At 49.2% G+C, this 14,650-nt stretch overlaps 7 protein-coding genes across 7 annotated transcripts; 3 read left to right on the plus strand and 4 right to left on the minus strand.

Moving 5' to 3' along the window:
* Positions 1–324: 324 nt before the first annotated feature.
* On the minus strand, positions 325–1,929 carry BU24DRAFT_432834 (Zn-dependent exopeptidase; the record flags this gene model as incomplete). The annotated part of the gene is made up of 3 exons (XM_033529941.1): positions 325–1,389; positions 1,448–1,768; positions 1,825–1,929. The coding sequence occupies 3 exons, from the start codon at positions 1,927–1,929 to the stop codon at positions 325–327; spliced, it is 1,491 nt and encodes a 496-aa protein (XP_033386811.1).
* A 679-nt stretch (positions 1,930–2,608) lies between these two features.
* On the plus strand, positions 2,609–4,229 carry BU24DRAFT_171652 (FAD/NAD(P)-binding domain-containing protein). The gene is made up of 2 exons (XM_033521518.1): positions 2,609–2,637; positions 2,687–4,229. The coding sequence occupies exon 2, from the start codon at positions 2,746–2,748 to the stop codon at positions 3,955–3,957; it is 1,212 nt and encodes a 403-aa protein (XP_033386812.1). The 5' UTR covers positions 2,609–2,637; positions 2,687–2,745; the 3' UTR covers positions 3,958–4,229.
* Positions 4,094–7,150, minus strand: BU24DRAFT_171707 (DNA ligase-like protein I). The gene has a single exon (XM_033521519.1). The coding sequence runs from the start codon at positions 7,111–7,113 to the stop codon at positions 4,501–4,503; it is 2,613 nt and encodes an 870-aa protein (XP_033386813.1). The 5' UTR covers positions 7,114–7,150; the 3' UTR covers positions 4,094–4,500.
* Positions 7,151–7,886: 736 nt separating this feature from the next.
* Positions 7,887–8,831, plus strand: BU24DRAFT_491433 (uncharacterized protein; the record flags this gene model as incomplete). The annotated part of the gene is made up of 4 exons (XM_033533796.1): positions 7,887–7,962; positions 8,012–8,188; positions 8,254–8,301; positions 8,362–8,831. The coding sequence occupies 4 exons, from the start codon at positions 7,887–7,889 to the stop codon at positions 8,829–8,831; spliced, it is 771 nt and encodes a 256-aa protein (XP_033386814.1).
* Positions 8,832–9,476: 645 nt separating this feature from the next.
* Positions 9,477–10,511, plus strand: BU24DRAFT_421461 (uncharacterized protein). Its single transcript, XM_033527733.1, has one exon. The coding sequence runs from the start codon at positions 9,743–9,745 to the stop codon at positions 10,019–10,021; it is 279 nt and encodes a 92-aa protein (XP_033386815.1). The 5' UTR covers positions 9,477–9,742; the 3' UTR covers positions 10,022–10,511.
* On the minus strand, positions 10,115–10,522 carry BU24DRAFT_171716 (uncharacterized protein). Its single transcript, XM_033521520.1, has one exon. The coding sequence runs from the start codon at positions 10,462–10,464 to the stop codon at positions 10,207–10,209; it is 258 nt and encodes an 85-aa protein (XP_033386816.1). The 5' UTR covers positions 10,465–10,522; the 3' UTR covers positions 10,115–10,206.
* Positions 10,523–11,026: 504 nt separating this feature from the next.
* On the minus strand, positions 11,027–14,015 carry BU24DRAFT_421462 (translation initiation factor eIF-2A). Its single transcript, XM_033527734.1, has 6 exons — positions 13,712–14,015; positions 13,583–13,652; positions 13,458–13,529; positions 12,995–13,406; positions 12,701–12,929; positions 11,027–12,650 (listed from the first exon to the last, which is right to left on the minus strand). Exons 1-6 carry the CDS (start codon positions 13,734–13,736, stop codon positions 11,272–11,274), a joined length of 2,187 nt encoding a protein of 728 aa, XP_033386817.1. The 5' UTR covers positions 13,737–14,015; the 3' UTR covers positions 11,027–11,271.
* Positions 14,016–14,650: the final 635 nt, after the last annotated feature.

A 14,650-nucleotide genomic window follows, 5' to 3' on the forward strand; every position in this document is an offset into this window, starting at 1 on the left:
CTGTAGAATGCTTTGCTCCGGGCCTAGCATATTTTCAAGCGACCTCGGCGCGGCCTGACAGAGCCGGTTTGTCGTAGTATCCTCCTGTGGATCTAGGTGCCGAGGATTCTGGATATCGTTCCATGTGAATTCACTTGCAAAGTAGTACTATGGAAAAGAACGAAATCGCTAGGGGCCATCAGTTCCATCTAAACAAGTCAAGTCTTAGATCCTCAGGGACAGTGAAATATGTTAGGTATGTTAAGTACTGTGACTATATTATTAATTCATGATATTGAATTACAGCGTTCACTTATATTTACATTAGATCATACTAATAGATTTCTAAACCCACTTTTGAAACCTCTTAGTCTGCTTGAACTGTGCGTACCTCGCGGCCCTCTTTTGGAGGGAGGTAGAGTTCTTAGGAGGCAAGCTGTCGAAGCTTCGAGCATAGACAGCGGTAACGTGGGCGATAGCCTTGGTCATCTCGATCCATGCCTCGTAGTTGAGGTTGTTAACGGTGTCGCCATCCTCGTGGTAGTTGACATCGTATGGCACGCCTGCTGCACCACCGAACATGGCCTCTTCTTCCTCAGTCTTGATGCCCTCAGCACCGCAAGCAATTCCTCCCGCAGCGATGCCAGCCTCCAAGAAAGGACCGTAATCGGAGCGACCATCAAACTCAATCTCGGTGTGGTTGACAGCGGCAATATCGGCGAAGTAGTGGGTGAATTCCGCTTCAGCCTCGGCCGATCCGGGTGGGCCAGTGGAGTTGAAAGCGGAACCATCGCCATCGTAGATTTGGAAAGCGTAGTTGGGCGAAGCCATCATATCAAAATCGAGGAAGAGACGAATCTTCTGCTTCTCCTCTGGGGAAAGCTTGGAGACGTAGTAGGTGGCTCCAAGCAGACCGGCCTCTTCCGCGGTCCACCAGCTGAAACGAACAGCGTTCTTGACTGCATATCGAGTGAGCTGAGCGGCAACCTCCAAAAGAGAGGATGTGCCGGATCCATTGTCGTTGATACCCGGGCCAGCAGTAACGGAGTCAGAGTGACCACCGAGGTGGATAACGTTCTCTTGATCACCACCCTTGGTCTGGGCAATGACATTGTAGCTGGTGGCAACATTGGTCACAGTGGTGAGATCAACGGTGACCTCCTGGCCGGCCTCGAGCTGCGCAACAAGTGCCTCACCCGCGCCCTGGGAGATACCACCAACTGGGACATATGGGTTCTCGGGATCTTCGAACTTTTGAAGGGAGTATCCCTCCAAGGTACCCTCTCCGTTGTTGTACGCAATAACACCGATGGCACCCTTGGACACGGCAAGCCCGACCTTAATGCCGAATTCGCATGTGCCTCGGTAGATGATCGCAATCTTTCCCTCTAGGCTCTCAGTGAAATCAGACTGTACAAGTAGATTAGCAACCATGCATAGGGCTGGGAATTGATGGCGCAACACTCACTTCCTCGCAGCCCAAGTTGGGAACGGCGACCAAGGGACCACTGACATGGCCACTCGGAGCCAAGGTGACAGCGTAGACCTCAATGGTCTTGTCGTTGGCGGTCAGATTAGCCGAGACACCAATTGAAAGCTCGACGCCTTGAAGTTCAACCGTGTAGTAGTCAGGGAACTGGCCGAGTTCCTTCTGAATGTACTTGACGGTGTTTTCATGTCCCTCGCTACCGATCACGCGATTCTTTCCAGGGGTGCTGTAAGCAATGTCCTGGAGAGTCTCTGCTCTCTTCTTCAAAGCTTCGGTCTTGATCTGCTTGCGAAGGCTTTTCTAGATGGGATGTCAGTGCAATGCCTTCTTGTGTAGTATTGTGAGGTGCGACGAACCGAATCGACGAGCGACTTGTAACCATTTCGGGGCGCCAGAGTGCCTGCATCGACAACAGTGGCGGCAATCGCAGCCGTAGCGACAATTGACTTCCAAATAGCCATCTTGTGTGATTGCGTTTCCTCCCAATTGCTATCCTCTCGAAGTTGAGCAGAGAAAGAAGAGGATGGGGATGGAGGTGGCACAGGATGAGGGCCTGCCTCATTTTAAACCGTGCCTCTTGCATTGTTATTATTGACATCCAAACAGGCCAAGGGACTCTCTGCTGACGTGCTGATGGCGAGGTCCAGGATAAACACGAGCGGGACTATACCGACCTGCTTAAATAGGCAGATGCTTCATCCTAGCTCTTGCTTGGCTTCAGGGCATCTTGACCAACTTAAGCAGCGATAAGAATCCTTAGCCATCTTGGCGGAATAGCTGCTGCAGGTCCGTTGTACAGCTTCCTTGTTTGCTGGATGTTTGATTCAATCGAGACCTCGGGTGGAACGGATTACTGAAATCTCCCCACTCGCCGGGTTGGTGGATGTCAATTTCCCTGTTCATGCGGCCACCGCAGATCGGCATTTCCAGAATGATTCGGCCGTTACAACGTCTTGGCACCAACCACCCAAAGGCATCATCTCCGGAAGATAAGAGAGCATCGTCGAGCTTCCTCGGCGAGAAACTTATTGTCGAGCTTCGACGATGCTAGCGGTGGACGTTGTTGTAGTTTTGTAGGGAAGGCGTCGTGGGCGCTAAGACACGGCTGGGCCAGCTGAAATGAGGGGAACATCATATGTGAGGTCATCATGTTGATTAGCACCAAATAAGTGTCTGCCACTGCAAAATCTCAAAGGTTTAATAGTTAACGTGCTTCAGTAAATATCAATTCTTCTTGTACTCAAAGCTCCGAGGCCTTACCAAAGTTCAATTCATGAATGTCGCGACTCAACATCCTTATATGTGGAGGCGGATGCGCAGGTCCAGCCCTAGGCTTCTGGCTTGCGAAAGGCGGCCATAAAGTCACCATTGTCGAGCGTTTCCCGGCGCTTAGGGCCACTGGTGCTCAGATTGACCTTCGTTCTCAAGGAATTGAAGTCGCTAAACGAATGGGTCTCCTGGAGACGATTCGTTCCAAGCTCGTCGATGAAGCTGGAGTAGCAATTATCGATTCCCACGGTAATGTCAAAGGTACCATAATGGCAAACAGATCTGGCCAAGGTAGACAGGGTCCAACCTCTGAGTACGAAATCATGAGAGGAGATCTCGTTAGGATACTATACGACGCGACGAAGGGCCAAGTTGAGTATGTCTTCGGCATAACTGTTGAGAGTTTCGAGCAGGACGACAAGCAGGTAGTTGCTCGCTTCTCTGATGGCTCATCAGGCACCTTCGACATGCTCGTCGGCGCTGATGGCCAGGGTTCACGTGTCCGGAGAGCCATCTTGTCTCCAGCTGCTCCAGAACCATATCGCCGATTAGGCATACACATGGCATACTATTTCATCCCACGTGAGCCAGGAGATACCAATATCCGTAGGACGTACCACAGCCCCGGTGGAAGAATGATATTTCGTAGAACGCATAATGATACCGAAACCCAAGTGTATCTCATTCTCAGGGATGATGATCCTCAATTGTCCAGCATTCCCAAGACCTCAATACACCAGCAGAAAGAGTTCTGGACCGAGAGGTTCAAGGGCGCAGGATGGCAGACTGAACGCTTTCTGAAAGGAATGCAGACGACAGAGAACTTCTACTCTCAGGAAGTGGTCCAGGTGTGTACCAATACGTGGTCCAAAGGTCGAGTCGTACTCATCGGAGACGCTGCGCATTGCCCTTCTCCCTTTAGCGGAATGGGGACTTCGGCAAGTTTAGTCGGTGCCTACGTATTGGCTGGAGAGATTAACCGCCATCCTGATGACTTGTCACAAGCATTTTCGAACTATGATCACAAGCTGAGACCCTTCGTCGAGGAAGTTCAAAAACTCAAGCCGACCCTTCTTCGCCTGGCCATTCCAGAAACCCAATGGGGTATTGCGATTTTGCATTTCATTGTTGGTCTGATCTGTTTCCTCCGCATACCCGAACTTTTACCAAGATGGAACAGAGAAGACAAAGACGGGTGGAATTTACCATTGTACCACTAGCTCGAACAGCACTGTGAACACTGTACTCTTGTATGCCATTATGTTGACTTCATTAGATACAGATATTTTCGTGCCATTGACAATGTATCCTATGATGTAATACCGCAATTATGAAATAGCCTATGCACTATCCGTATGACAGGTTATCAATATTTCTATATGGACCTAATTTACAACTTTTACTTGGAGACCTATGTAGTCTCGACTATCTCACAGGTCGATAGAACGCTCTTTATACCGCCTGTCTCTCCGGTAATTTGAGATTCATAACAATGGGTATACTCACAAAGGGATTACATGATTTCTAATGTGACCAATTGAAGACATGAATGCATCACGCTGTAACGTGCGTTTCCCCCACAGTATTCGAATACGGATGCAAGAAGAAAATTGGGACATATTCGATGTTGGCGTTCAAGGCAGCCTGGTGCATCTGGATATTGCATTCATCGGTCGCTAGATTGTGTGATTCGAACATTCTCATCGTACACTTATTATGTGAGGTTCAAGTCGTCTTCCTGGCTCAAGCATGGTCTAGTCGTTTCAATCATCCTCCAAATCGTCCACAAGCTCCTTTTCTTGCGGATTAGGAATCCTAGCCTCTTGTTTTCTGTACATCGAAGCCAGATCTGCAGCTTCGGTTGCCTCGTCAATTCCCTTGTCTTCCCTTACTTTCAAAAATCTCGGAAACCTGGTACTGAGCCCCCTTTCGTCACTGACGAGACCGATCGCTGCGGTATAGGTCGGACTGAGGGTCAAGTCTGCAAATGCGACCTCCCAGACTTCCTGCGGTTCAAACCAGACGTCCGGCCGCCCTGCCCCTCCGTTGTAATCCACATAATGCGGTTTCTCTGGTAGCACACTTGTGTTCTCCGGATCATCCTTGTCGTACTTGGCACGGTTGGCTTTGTAAAAAGCATCCGTGAAGCCGGACATGCATTTCGTCACTGCTTCTAAAGAACCGGTCTCGGCATTTCTAACAGCAAGAAGTATTGGTGACCACCATTTCGATTTGCGTCCTGAACCGTGGAAACCGGCAATCGGGATCAGATCGAGGGTGTCCGCGGACGTATTGTAGTCTTTTTTCACCTTCAGCCAGGAATCTAGACGCTTGTCTGGTTCGTATGTAGATAGAAGGGCTTTCCGACGTGAACCCTTGCCCTCAGCACCACCCTCTCCATTGGTTGCCTTTGCTTTAGAACTCGTGTTCTTGCCCTTCTTTTTCGGCGTAGGCGGTTCGGGGACCTTATCATCCTCGGCGTGTTCTTCGTCGCCTAACAGATCAGGATTGGGTAGATTGTCCAGGATTTTTACCATGATTCCCTCGCATTTAATATCTGTCGCACTCTTGAAGAAAGACTGCACTGTTTCTACATCTGCGGATGTGGCATCAATGCTCTTCACCCATGTGAAATTGTGAGGAATCTCGACGAACAGGCTCCTTAGCAAGGATCGCCTCTCTCTGAAAGGTCGATCTAGGAGTTCCTCGCCATTGAGATACATGAGGTCGAAAGCGAATAGGCATACGTCAATGGTAACACTCCCAATCACTACATCCTTCCGCGCACGATTAGCAAGTGTTTGGAAGGTCTTCAATTCACCAGAATCTCGATCAATGGCCACAACTTCGCCCTCCAGAATGAAGCTAGATACACTTTCTCCGCGTATCTTAGGCACTAGATCAACCAGATCGGGGTACTTGTCCGTCATCACTTCAAGATGTCGGGAGAAGATCGTGACCTTGCCCTTCTCGTCACAGTGAACTTGGGCGCGTTGACCGTCATATTTGTACTCGCAGCTGAAGTCTCGGCCCTGGAGTTTCGTTATCATTTCTCCCAAATCACGGGTAATGCTTCCAAGCATGGGTCGTAGCGGAATATGAAGCGCAAGGCCGCAACGCAGAAGCAATTCCTCGCAAACACCAACCTGAATAAGCGCTGGTATAAGATCGTTGTAATTCGGGCGTCTCGCGAAACAAGCTTTGACTACTTCTTCTTTTCGGGCATAAACTTCTGCCAACTCCTCTTTCTTCAATCTTTTAAGCTCTTTCGAATCTCGAATTTCAAAATCGGCGCCTTGAGGCTTCGAGAGTATGAATGCACGCGACAGGGCGATAAGCATTGTGGTCTTTACAGCACCGATTCTTAGATGCTGTACTAAGGTACGGACAATATAACGGCTCTCCTCTGCGCCTCTCGCATCTTGGATAAGACGCTCCACAATTCTTTGCTTCACTTCTACACTTCCGTGACCTTTGCTATTGGCGATCTTAACCAAAGAATCGAATACGCCTTTGATGGTCAATGGCTTGGGCTTTCGCAAGGTAAATGATTGTCGTTTTTTTGCTTCGAATGCGACGTCTCCAGGGTCACCATACTTGTTATACAAGGTTTTCAAACCAGCATTGTCAAGACCGCAGACTTTCTTCAAGGCTTTCGAAATGGCGGACCCTCCTAGCCCAAGCTCGAGGTCGATATACGGTGGAGAAATGGAATTGGTTGCAAGCCAAACGGCTGGCAGCAAGCTCTCAGGGTGGCCTTCGATCAATACCCGTAAAAGATTCACTAAGGTATCCACAATCTTGATCCTACTTGTAGTGCTATTTACCAGCACAAAACAACGGGTAAGTAGCGCGTATGTAGCGTGTCCTCCCTCAGATGCCCAATGTCTCTGTAAGTCTGGAATATATTGCGCAGGCTCGAATTCGAGGGGGCTCTGGTCGAAGGGAATGTTGACGGATACAGTGTCCTCCTCGGCGGCTGTTGACTGCAACGAGAGCGTACTTGTCTGATTCGAATGGTCTGGTTTCATATCTTTGGCGTTGAGCCTCTCATTATCTGTTGGGCTATCCTTTCCCCCATCGATGGCCTGTTCCGACGCGCCGTTTACGATAGATGCCTGGGGGTCGTCGTAGAGATCGCCATTGCGCTCTGAAGCTGCATCGACCTGATCCTGTTTGTTCCATTCATCCTGCAATTTCCTGGCGAGTTCCTCGTCCGTCAGACCCTCCGAGTTGGTGACATTATCCTCAGCTTCTTGCACGGCATTCGCGGACTTGGTTGCGGCTTCTTTCTGCTTCGCGAAGAAGAAGTCCAAGTTTCGTATTGGTTGCGCGGAGCTATCGTTCTTCTTCCGCCGCTTAGACGGGCTGCTCATATTTAAATACTAGGATTTAATGGTTTTATTGTTGATCCATCATGTCCCCAGAATGGAATCTCGACGGAACGTCATAGATGATTTGAGCTTTGACCACCACCATCGCGTCTGCACGTGCTACAGTTGAACGCGTTGAATTACCCATGAACTGAACTGAAATGCCCTCGATACTTTCTTTCGCTATGAATATCACTTTCATTCAGCTGAAACATCATCATGCGAAAATTGATGCATTGGTGAGATCTAGGTTGCTCTACTGTGTAAATTCGCATGATTACGAACAATTTGCATACCCCACTGCTTGGACTATTGAGAAGCAACACAGTGAGAGATGAAAGATGAGAAGATTCACTAGTGTGACTATTCTGGCCTCTTTGCTATATCTACCATAATTACTATTCTTGTGTTTTTCGAAGGTCCATGGATAGATGATCAGATATACACCTAGAGATGAAATAACACATCCAACTTCCAGAGCTTAATCAGTCAGAACAAAATTCGGTGAGAAAGACAGATGAAGGTCCCTGCACAATGCCAATCAGTAGAAGTAGAAGTAGAAGTAAGGTAGAGCCAAGGTGAATCAGTGCGCCACTTTCTCGAATTTCCTGCCTCCGACCCGACATTTCCTTCACTTCCTTCTTTCCTCTCTTTCCTCCTCACCCCTCACTCCTTCCTTTCTCCATCTATTAAAGAACGCTTGATCCCACGTCACAACTCCGGCATACGACGACTGCTCAGTTATCGAAAGACCAGTCATCCGTACGAGAGCAACTATGAGGCTTCTTTTCCTAGCCTTCGGCTTCTTTCTTGTACTCGCCGCATCTGCCGTGGCTGTACCCGACGGATATGGTAGGCGATCTGAGGACTTGCACAGAACCTTGACTTAATTCAACCCCAGATAGGTACAACTTGGCCACTCGTGGTGATTCATCGACTGAATCTTCCGAACAACGCGTTGAGGGTGTCGAGCTCCAAGGTGGCAATGCTACGTCTGAGATCAGTCAAGGTCAAGCAAACACTGTTACGGTGAAACTTGGAACTCTGCGTCAGAATGTCGGTGGTTTGAAGGGGCCTGGTAATTCTCTAATGTTCCTAGTGGCTCGAGGTTGGATTACACAGCTAACATCATTTCGAATACAGCGATATATGACATGATATATAAGGGTCTCCAATCACTGTGCAGAGCTGGTAATGAAGCCCATTACATGCTACCCCATAGAGAAGTACAGCCCACTCACCTTTAGCTAGATCCCTTACATCCCGGTCGATGTCTTCCGGAAGGTTTCCGAATCTTTCCCGTAAACTACATTGATGGCTGGCATGGACAGTCAAAGGAACCTCTGCAGGTCACGGTCACGGACAGCTACTATGGAGACAATATTGCACTTCGAAACCTCATGATTGGTGCGATCGCCTCGGCAATACAGAGATCGACAGAAGACAAGAAGAACTGCGAAAAATGGGTTGACATATACCCCTTGAATGTCCATGTCATCAAAGACTACTGCAATATCGGAGATTTTGTGGAGGTAACTACGCCGAATGGTAGATTGGTTGTGTCCTTCCAATCAAGCAGACGGGGTGGGCATTATGATTGCATGGCAATTATTGGCAAAGTGGACGCAGATGTTCAACGTCTGATGCCGGAATACAACAACGCCCATGGTGCAAATCTCATGAGGAACGTCATCTGTTCGGACAAAGGCGTCACAAATTGATTCCTTTAGCAGAAGGTGGAATCAAATTCAATCAGTGAATGTCCAGAAAACGTGGATGTCTCAGTGGCAACGAATTAGATCCCTAGAGTAGGGGTTTCAATCAAACGACAATGCTCTAGAACGCATTTCCAACTAGTGATCTCGTCGTGTATATGGGTGTTTACTAAAGTCTGAAGTGCGTGCTGACAATGAGAATCATGCACCCACCACCTCCTTGAATCATATAATCGGTAACAGAAGATGTAACAAGGAACGTAGAAGCCAGCAAGTCCAACGTCTATTGCTCAACCAATTTCACCAGCTAATCCAAGAAGATTAAAGCAAACACAACATCCTGTTGGATTAGCTGTGATGCATTTGATAATGTCCACGCTGGGCAGTTTCGTTCCCATCACTGCCCCGCTCCTCTTCTATAACCGTTGCTATGGCCATAATGAGTATCATGCCACTCGCCGTCTAATCATGATACAAAGACACGCTGTTTACGTGGTAATTATTGCTTAAACAGACATGCAAGATTCATGCATCGTAGCCATTCAGGATTTCGACGATGAACTTCGCGAATATCGTCATGAAACAGTAAAAGAATGCATACCAACCACTACTCCAAGTGATCTTCCATGCGATGATAACTAATCACTCTATCGGTGCGATTGTCTTGTATGAAGTAAAAGTACATCAAAGGTGCCTGAGCTCAGAATGCCAATCACTACTCGCGTGATTGTTTTCCCTCTTCCATGGCATCTATCGTCTCAAGAATATAATGAGTCGAACTTTTCTTTCACCTGATTGATTCTCACCTCTCATAAATTCACGTTTTAAGATCCTGTCAACCCACTTTCTCCCTACTTTCTCCCTTCCACGTCCGCAACAACAACTTCTTCTCTCTCTCTATCCCCGCCATCTCCATCATGCCCGACAACCCTAACAGCGGCTCTGGAGACAAGCCCAATCCAAGGAAGCGCCATCGTAGCTCAGCCAATGCCGCTGCGGCCGAGCCTACAAGTCCACCGCAATCTCGCTCTCAGCCCTCGAATCCACCATACGTGCCTCAGTTTCCCCCTCCAGGATATGTTCATCCTAATTACACCCGTTCGCCCCAATACAATGTCAGGGAGGACTCTGCCACACTGAAGGCTCAAATCTTGGGTTATTTGAATCCATTCACGTCATACGTAGCATACATCTGACATCTTTCTCTAGCAAATGCCGTCGCTCTTTATGGCCGCCAATACGGTTCTGCCTCAAACTTCGATGTGGTTATCGCCCGCGATAGTAAGTCAAGACCCTCTGCGCAGCATCCTCGCCGAGTTGGACCGGAACCTTTCTTCCCAGAAGAAATTTCCGATTCTCTCGCATCTCTTTTCCCATCATCCTATTCCAGAAGTCTCGCGTGCTGACTGAGTGAACCGCCAGTGACACATCCGCCAGGAGAGGTCGCCGAGTACCGCTGTGCCCTCATCGGGTATATCCACCCGAACTCCAAAGCGGTTTGGAGGCTCCTCAGCAAGTCAAACGCCTGTCTTAGCCTCGAGGATGCCTTGCATGAGGTGAACAGTTGGCTCCACCGCCATATGCATAAGCTTTTGAGTGAGTTGCTTCTTCTTCTTCTTCTTCTTTCGCCCTTCTGCATAGAACCAAAGCGCTAATCATACCATCAAGTGGTGACCGAAATTAACGACCTTCGCGGTGCAGGTGCCGGACCGTATCGCAATGCGCATCCTAGAGAGCCTCCTGCACGGCCCGCTCAGGCCAGTGGAGCCACCGTCGCTGGGCAACAGCCTCCTCCCGCAGCTCCCGCCGAAGCTCCCGTTGAAGCTCCCGCTGAAGCTCCAAGCGACACTGGAAATCTGGAATGGCCAGCGGTGAATGTGCCTGGTCCCAATAAGAATGTCTGATGTGGACCTGTCCAGTTCTCACGGGGCTTCTTGCTGGCCTGGCCAGATCGACACCATGGTACATTGGTATGCCACAGAGTGAGAGTGATATCGGTTCAATAGAACTTTAGGCAGAGGGAGAATAGGGATCTTTTCCCTGATAAGCCTACGATTCGATAGGAATAATTTCAAGTTTACAAATGCTCATCATACTTTCCCCGTGATAAGAGTTCAAGCGCTATTGTCATGATTATAAGATAGTGAATTTTCAATTCCGGTTCACGCATGATCACGGTCTGTAGGTCAACATCATAAAAGGTTTGATACAACTTTTCGATTTCTCATTTTTCCATCTGATAACATTCTACCTTCCGAATGTAGGAAGGTTGTTGAAAGAGCCTGTTTGAAGACGAAGGGTACATCGCCATTAACACTAGATTGGTCAGGTCCTGGGAACTCCGGATCAATACACTCAAAGGTCCGTAAAACCAACAACAAATACGGAGTATCCAACAGTGCGCTTATGTGAAGACGCCACAGGTAACCATGGCTTAGCAGCACCACTAGTTCTCATAGAAACCAAGACCTGCCAACTCTTTGCGAATGGTTTCCTCCGTGCTGATTTTCTTCACTTGCGTATCCTCCAGTTTTTCGCCACCTGCCTGTCTCATCTTAAGATCGTCAATGGCTCTGATCTTCTTCAAAAGACTTCTAATCTTCTTATCCTGAGGGCCACCTCCTCCAGGGCTGGTAACGGTCAGGTCTGGAGTTGGGCCTTGGGTATGCTGCGGAACAGTAATGGGTCCAGGTCCCTGCTGATGATGCCTGTGCTGGTTCTGGTGATGGGGAGCGCCGCGATTGTGGGGCTGCTGGTGACCATGGTGGTTGTTGTGGTCATCGTATCCAGAGCCATGGCGACGATGGGGGCTGTTGCCATGGAAGTTGCGGTGTTGACTTGGGCTTCTGCCATTGCCATATCCGCCGTTCTTGCTTCGACTGCGTTGTTGACCTCTTGCGTCGCGTCGCTCGGGACTTCGGCCAGCGCTAGCAGGTCCTGAGGGAGGATTGATACCATCTGCAGCCAACCCTGATGCCTTCTCTGCTGCCTCCTTGGCCTTCTTAGCCTCGCGTTTCTTCTTATTCTTCAAAGCTGCCTTCGACAAACCCTCGTCGCCCTCACCAGTTCCAGCCAAGCTGACACCACCTCCAGGGGCGGCACCTGGAGGTAGAGTATCGACAGACTCGGCCCCAGGAACCTCGCGACGGCGTGGCTTACCAAATCCGTTGGAAAATCCTGCGGCCGTGGAGGAGATACCTGTGTTGACGTAGGCTTCGCCGCCCTCGTCCTCACGCTTGAAAAGGTTAGGTGTGGCGGAGCCTCGTGCTCCTGGGGGCCGATATGCGCCGGCGGGCTTCGAGGGAGTCTTCATCTTGCTCAAATAATCCAACGCAGACGGGTGTGGGGTTGGCACGGGATGAAGAGGGTTCTCCAAAGGATGGGTGAGCGTTGATTGAGGACGCCAGGTGACGTGGTAAAGCTCAGCCATCTCCTCGTTGTACATGAGGCCGCCGCCCACATGCCAAATACGTACTCCGTTATCAACACGAAGACGTGGACTCGTGGTTGCTGTAAGAATATGTTTTCCATCGGGGCTCCATTCGCAGTGAGTGCAATTGGCAGCCTGGATCGTGCAAACTTTGTTGTAGTTCTTATCAAGATCGTAGATATCCATGTGTCCTGCCAAATTGCCAAAGCCAGCGACAAGAACGAAGCGACCGTGAGGAGAGAAAAGAATAGTGTTTCGAGGACCGAGGTCGAAGTTGTGCTGAGCGACAGCGCGTTGGTTAAAGATAGTGGTTTTCGCAGGCATGTATCCGTACACAACACCGAACTCTTTCGAGTTAGGTGACCACGACACATCATGAATAGGTCCTTCTTTGTCTAGGACAAGATTAGTATCATCCACGAGACTCTGGGGACGGCAAACACACCTAGCTGGATCCTTGAGTCGAAGGTACCATTTGCACTAAGAATGTACATGTTGGTTTCGCCATAGTAACTCTTGTTGGTCTTGTCGACTTCGGTCTGCGCGAGCACAATCAAGCTAGTTCCAAGCTGGTTCCACTTCAGCTGAACCTTATCGCCCTTGTAAAACGTCTTCTGCGAGACGGGAGCGCTGAATTGGGGAACCTGGAACACTTTGACAGCGGCGGGCATTCCCTGCGAAATATGAGTTAGTCATATCATATCTTGGAAACCCTTGAAGTCCTCGCAATTATTCGCACCTTCTTCTCCGGGACAAAAACGGCAACTGAATGGTTCTTTCCCGGTGATACTGCAAAGTCGGAAACGCCTTCGATGCGAAGCTTATTCCAGACGGTTCCAAGATCTCCCGACTCGTAGAATTGCACCTCGTTGGTGACAATTCTGGCGCACAATTGCTCGTCCGAGGTGTACTGTAGGTTCCAACCGGTTTGCGACTTCTGAACGTATTGGCCGACGACAGTCTGCTCCGAGCCATTATCGGCGACGGTCCTCCACACTTTCAAATTCTTGACAGCATTACCCTCCTCGTCCTTGGTGGGGCGCTGCCAGGTTATGATGTAGGTGCCTAAAGGAGAGAAGCCGAGCTCGAAAACATTGGGCGTCGGGAGGATGGTAACAACATGGCCGGTGGAAGCATCGATAACCGAAACCCTGGCAAAGGTGAGTTTAGAGGAAAGGAGGATGAGTCAAAGTGTGGCTTACTGTTCGGGTGATGCCCACGCGAAATATTTGCTATCCGGAGAGTAACAGCAGCATCTGAGGTTGCCCTCGGGTCTAGAGCTAGTTATCAGCACTGGCAGTATGTCTTGTTGTGTAATGAAACGTACCGAATGAATCCCGGGAGTGTCTCGTAGACGGGGGCAGCGTTGAAAACCCCGATGCCCTTGGAGGTGCGGACTAGGAACAAACAGTCAATGAAACATGCCTTTCAAGCAGAATGTAGGAGCGGAACTCACAGGCCAACTGCGTAGGGACTGCCATGACTAGTCAAAGTCACAGGTGCTGTACGAAGTCGTGGAAGGGCGATTTGTGCTGGTGCGAAGCGAGTGAGCTTGTTGCAACGGAAGTTTGTTGATTGCGATGTTCTTGCGGTTGCGGTGGGAAGCCAAGTCTGGATGAACACGTCGGAGGTGACGTATCCTATGGAAGTAGCTAACTTTTTGAAAATAGCACACACGGGCGCACGCAGCAGCGGCGGGGAATGGTGGAGAGGCGGAGGGCACACGACGCACGAGGGATTGAAGTAGAGGACCGTGTTCGATGAGCAGAGTGAATTTCTCACGATCAAAAAGACCGTCAAGCCCTGGCCTGGATGACATAAGACGCCAAGATTTTACCCACCGTTGGACATGCACTAAACTTCGGGCCGGCAAATCAACACCCACGACACCTAAAAGAACATGTGAATCTAGACGACATGCCAAACGCCAATATCGCGTTCTTTAGCATTTCCTTGACATGCCCTTGTTTAATCCCTCTTATCGCATGTTGTACGATGTTTCGTGTTCTTTATGACTTGCAGTGATACATTAGATCTCTTTCGAGGTTTCTTTGCAGTCATTCTTAAAGTGACTTGCGTTTTACCTTAAATGACAGACACAGCCCTTTCATACTATACAAAGCAAAGATACGCTATTCTTTCATTACAATCAAGTTTCCGCTTGCTCGATGTTGTTTTAAAGTAATTTCCCTATCACCTTTTGGGGAGCCAACAATGGGTGCGGCGTTTGCGTGAGTGAAGCACTCATACCCAAATCAAACGTAGACGTCAAACAAGGGACTGTTCTTTTTGTACAATCGTGCCACTGGCCTATCTGCGGCGTCTTGAACGAAGGATACCTTGCGTTTGCTCGGCCTCTCTTTGGTACAAATTTAGAGATGGGGGAGTTTCATTT

Source organism: Aaosphaeria arxii (genome assembly GCF_010015735.1).
Source record: "Aaosphaeria arxii CBS 175.79 unplaced genomic scaffold BU24scaffold_3, whole genome shotgun sequence".
Lineage (NCBI taxonomy): Eukaryota > Fungi > Ascomycota > Dothideomycetes > Pleosporales > Aaosphaeria > Aaosphaeria arxii.

Excerpts from the sequence above, each read along its gene's own strand:
- BU24DRAFT_171707 (XM_033521519.1), bottom strand. The coding sequence starts at position 7,113 with ATGAGCAGCCCGTCTAAGCGGCGGAAGAAGAACGATAGCTCCGCGCAA.
- BU24DRAFT_421462 (XM_033527734.1), bottom strand. The coding sequence starts at position 13,736 with ATGGCAGTCCCTACGCAGTTGGCCT. Across the intron at positions 13,407-13,457 it reads GCGTGGGCATCACCCGAACA|GGTTTCGGTTATCGATGCTT; the intron begins GTAAGCCACACT and ends CACCTTTGCCAG. Across the intron at positions 12,930-12,994 it reads TTTTTGTCCCGGAGAAGAAG|GGAATGCCCGCCGCTGTCAA; the intron begins GTGCGAATAATT and ends CATATTTCGCAG.
- BU24DRAFT_421461 (XM_033527733.1), top strand. The coding sequence starts at position 9,743 with ATGCCCGACAACCCTAACAGCGGCTCTGGAGACAAGCCCAATCCAAGG.
- BU24DRAFT_171716 (XM_033521520.1), bottom strand. The coding sequence starts at position 10,464 with ATGCAGAAGGGCGAAAGAAGAAGAAGAAGAAGAAGCAACTCACTCAAA.
- BU24DRAFT_171652 (XM_033521518.1), top strand. The coding sequence starts at position 2,746 with ATGTCGCGACTCAACATCCTTATATGTGGAGGCGGATGCGCAGGTCCA.